Below are 4,261 nucleotides of genomic sequence, written 5' to 3' on the forward strand. Positions count from 1 at the left end.
TTCACAAGAGAAATAATTATACATGACTGGACACTTGGGACCACCCTTTGAGTTTTATAATTGGTTAACTGTTGTAACTGCAGTATTTGTGCTTGAAAAGATATGATTTTCCGTGTAAATTAACAAAATATGAATGGACACTGATGGAGGTTGTGATTCCTCAGTGAGGTGGTACCACCAGATTCCCCTGTGAGAAGAAATTGCATTGCACTGAAAAGCACTTAAGAGACCTTACAGTTTTTCCACATTCAAGTACAAGTGGTCCTTGTACCTTTATTTATACACCTTCATTCTTCATGCATTTTCTCTCCTCTCTCATGAAATATTTATTTTCTCTCTCTCTCTCTCTCTGTATATATGTATATATATATATATATATATATATATATATATATATATATATATATATACACGTACAAACACACACACACACACACATATATATATGTGTGTGTGTGTCTAATGTATATGAAATGCTTTGATTGTCTTACATACATTACATTTAACATTACTTTAACCAATTAAAAACCCATATTTGGGCCTGAAAAAGGGATGTGTTCAAGTGCCACCCTCCCCCCCAACCCCATTTTGTTTTGTAATGTTTTCCTTCACACTTTTAAACTTCTCTTCATTCTAATGATTCCCATGTCTTCAGCAAATTTAACCAGATTCTGGAAATACAGGGTTGCTATAGTGAGAGTGATAGGGGTTGCTTTGATGTCAATACTTTTTCTGTAATTTCCCTCAACTGCCTATTTGCCTGTCCTGAGAAGAAAAATATTAAAGAGATAGGAATCATTTTACTCCCATGGCAGTTTCAGAGGATACCTGATGAATTAAAACATGAAAATGTGAATCTTCACTAGCAATAATTCTGCATGGTGAGAAGGTATTTTCACATGTATATCTCACAAACACAAGGTCCTCCAGAATACTGGAAACCTCCTCTGCACCCCTCACACAATCACTCTAATTAACAGCTAATCCACAATGAATGAACGTGAAACCAATGTGTCTGCCACGGGATTCACACAAAACTGTGGGTTGGTTGTCAATTTGGTCATCCTGACCTTGATCATGCCTCACACTGGGGCTTAATAGCTGCTTAAAATGTTTATGTTAAACATCACCAGGAGCACAGATTACCTGGCTCAGTAAGGCCTTTGAGCTGAGCTGTATACTTCAAAGTAAAGGAGTGAGGCTGTGAGATGTCAGAGCTGTGCTGAATTGCCGTGAGTTCCCACGCTGGCCCAACGAGTACAACAAGCTGACCAGTGACACTGGCTAGAAGTTGCTGATGATACTCTGCCTGCACTCTTTACATAATAACACGCAGATGGATGCTTGTGTGCACCTGAGAAAGAAAAAAATCCCACAGCCGAATTGAGAATTCTGTCAGAAGCAAGAACTTGGACAGTATGCATCCAGGCAAAGGAAAAAAAAAAAAAAAGAGTTTCAGCCTGTCAAGAAATGTGAGTGAAAATCTTTCAGAGGCCACCTGCAGTTCCCATCTGTGCTGAGAGGATTTAATGTGATATGCAGAGTTTTCGGCCCGGTGATTGGACACATGAATTCATTTGTGAAAACAATCATCTGCATATCCAAGGCAAGTCATCTGAGTGCTACCGTTGCCAGCACATTTGCGGTTATGATTAGGTACAGGATTGTGGACAAAGTGGGAATCATGTTAATACACCAGCTTGGAGGAAGTCCAAAAGGTATGTACTAGCAGTATTCATGCCATGCGTTTCTTTGAAACTAGCAGCCATTATGTTTAAGTGTCAGTCATTTATTGCTTCAGTGTCGTAGAAAGGGGAGCAGATGGTGGTCTGGAATTAGACTGATATGAAAAGGAACAGAGTAATGAAAGTCTCTAATACTTCATCTGAGATTTTAATGGCAAATAAAATATGATTATTACACATTGCTACCTCTATTGTGACGAAAAGTGAGATATTGTTCAAATATAAATAAAGATTCTGTCAGAAACACAGACACACACACACACGCACACACACACATTTATATATTTATATATACATAATAATAATAATATATAATAATTGCAATAATATTGCAATGTTTTATAGTGTGTCTGTTCCACAGTTTCTCCCATATAGTTACTTAAATATCCTCAAGGAAAGCAGAGCATCTGCGTTTTCTGAAGTGACATTGGTATTTGAGGGGGCAATTACAGGCCTTATGCCTAGCCCTTTCTTCTGCAATTCAATGTGACGTGTCAATTTTTATTTACAAAACAACCTGAGAGTTGCTGGCTGATCAAGGTGAATAATCATTGTCGCAACATATTTTGAATGATGAGGCTTATGTCACGGGTAGACCACAAATATTCGACGTCACTTGCACAGTGTAACATTTACAACTGACAAAGAAAAACCCTTAGTAGCTGCAGGGGCTCGCTAATGAATGACTGTACAGTGGTTCTAGCACTGCAAAAACAGTCAGACTCAGCGATAATTTCTGTTTATCTTAAAACAGGCACAACAGGTGCAGTCCTTACCTGATGAGGCAACTTAATTCGTTATTAATCTTCCAAACAGGTCACTGGTTCCCCTTCAGCGTTCCCATTACCAGCGTCTCAGAATTGAAGTCGAACTGGTTACTGGAGGACGCCGACTTTCCCAGTGAGTACAAGCTGGGAGGACGCTTTTTAAAGGATGATGTGTACCGGTAAAAACTCCGGTGGCGATTTTTGAGGTACTCCCGATAGTTTTTCGTGAGAAGTGTATAGAGAAAAGGGTTGATGCAGCTGTTGCTGTAAGTGAGAGAGGCCACCAGGTAGTTTATGCAGGTATGGGTGTGGGAGGCCAAACTCAAGGGCTTGTGGTACAGGGGAAGAAGCTGCCAAATCCAGAATGGGAGAAAGCATGCCCAGAACACCAGTACAATGGTGAATATCATTATTAGCACTTTCTGCTTTGGAGAGCGCTTATTCCCTTTGTTGGTGACCGAGTTCCTTTGAGACTCTAAGTACGTGCGGGCTAATTTCGTGTACAGGTACCCAATTATTATTCCGGGCGCCATTATACTCGTGCTGAAAAGGATCGTCAGGTAGATCTTGTACGCCTCTGCTCCCCAGGTGGGCGCGCACATCCTTTTCACACCGCCGTCCGCGTGTTTGGTGGTCTGGTTGACCATAGTCATCATGGGAAGGGTGAGGATCAGTGACAGCATCCAGACGCCTCCGGCCATGGCTTTGCGGTAGCTTTTGGAACGCTTAACGGTATCCAGCGGCTTGGTAACTGCCAGGTAGCGCTCGGTGCACATGACAGTTAGTGTGAAGATACTCGCATGCATGGTCAGGAGGTCGAGACTTAGTAGAATACGGCAGCCCACGTCTCCGAAGTACCAGTCCTTGAGGAAGTAGGTGCAAACCACAAACGGGATGGTGGAGAGGTAAAGCAGATCGGCCAGCGCAAGATTAATGATGGAGATGTACATGGAGGTAGCGAACCGGATAGAGTGACACATCACGACAAGCGTATATACATTTCCCGACACCCCAACTATATACACTAGCGAAAGCAACGTCCCAAAAGTCGAAGTGATGACCAGTTCGTCCACGGAACCTGAGCCGCTGTTAGGAGGAGGACTGATGCTGAAGTTCCCAGACTTGTTATGATTCATTTCCCCTTCTCTGTTTTGCTTCTTTAGTATTACGTTGTTTAAGTTTCACAGGAACGATTTGTCAGGTATACCAGAACAAAATATGTTGGTGTAGAGAATCTGTACTGTCGGGGTTCGCGCAGCTCCTGACGTCACACACCCAACTCTTCCGAAGATGGTTCACCTACAAAATAACCAAAGTAACAAACTGATTGGAAAATCATTGCCTCAACATGTAGCTTTCATTCACTAGTATATCCCGAAGACAGCGTGCTTGTTGTTTTCATGCGAAACACCGTGACGCTATACCTTCTTGGCTAAATCGTGCTTGTCAAACGATGTGATCAATGTGTGTGTGTGTGTGTGTGTGTGTGTGTTTTGCGACTGCGAGAGAGTGAGGGAGAGAGCGAGACAGAGAGAGAGAGAGAGGCGCTGAAGCAGGGAGAGCGCAAGCAGGAGTCCTAATTCAGTTTTATCATTTTATTGTTTCTACAAGGCTAGTCAAACAAACACAAACTCATGTCTGTTATCAGCCGCTCATTTTCACAAGATCATAGTAAAAATTCACAACTGATGTGATGATATGCATTTAACATTATTTAACGGTTTCCAGTCATTGGGTTCCTAGTCCTGC

General features: G+C 41.9%; 1 protein-coding gene across 1 annotated transcript; it reads right to left on the minus strand.

The window, feature by feature from the left end:
• Positions 1 to 2,562: 2,562 nt before the first annotated feature.
• Positions 2,563 to 3,648, minus strand: LOC118776533 (urotensin-2 receptor). Its single transcript, XM_036526946.1, has one exon. It carries the CDS (start codon positions 3,646 to 3,648, stop codon positions 2,563 to 2,565), a length of 1,086 nt encoding a protein of 361 aa, XP_036382839.1.
• Between the last annotated feature and the right edge of the window lie 613 nt (positions 3,649 to 4,261).

The sequence above is a fragment of the Megalops cyprinoides genome, chromosome 1, assembly GCF_013368585.1.
Source record: "Megalops cyprinoides isolate fMegCyp1 chromosome 1, fMegCyp1.pri, whole genome shotgun sequence".
In the NCBI taxonomy this organism is placed as follows: Eukaryota; Metazoa; Chordata; class Actinopteri; order Elopiformes; family Megalopidae; genus Megalops; species Megalops cyprinoides.

What these genes read in the sequence shown, in the direction of transcription:
- LOC118776533 (XM_036526946.1), bottom strand. Translation starts at nt 3,648, where the DNA reads ATGAATCATAACAAGTCTGGGAACTTCAGCATCAGTCCTCCTCCTAAC.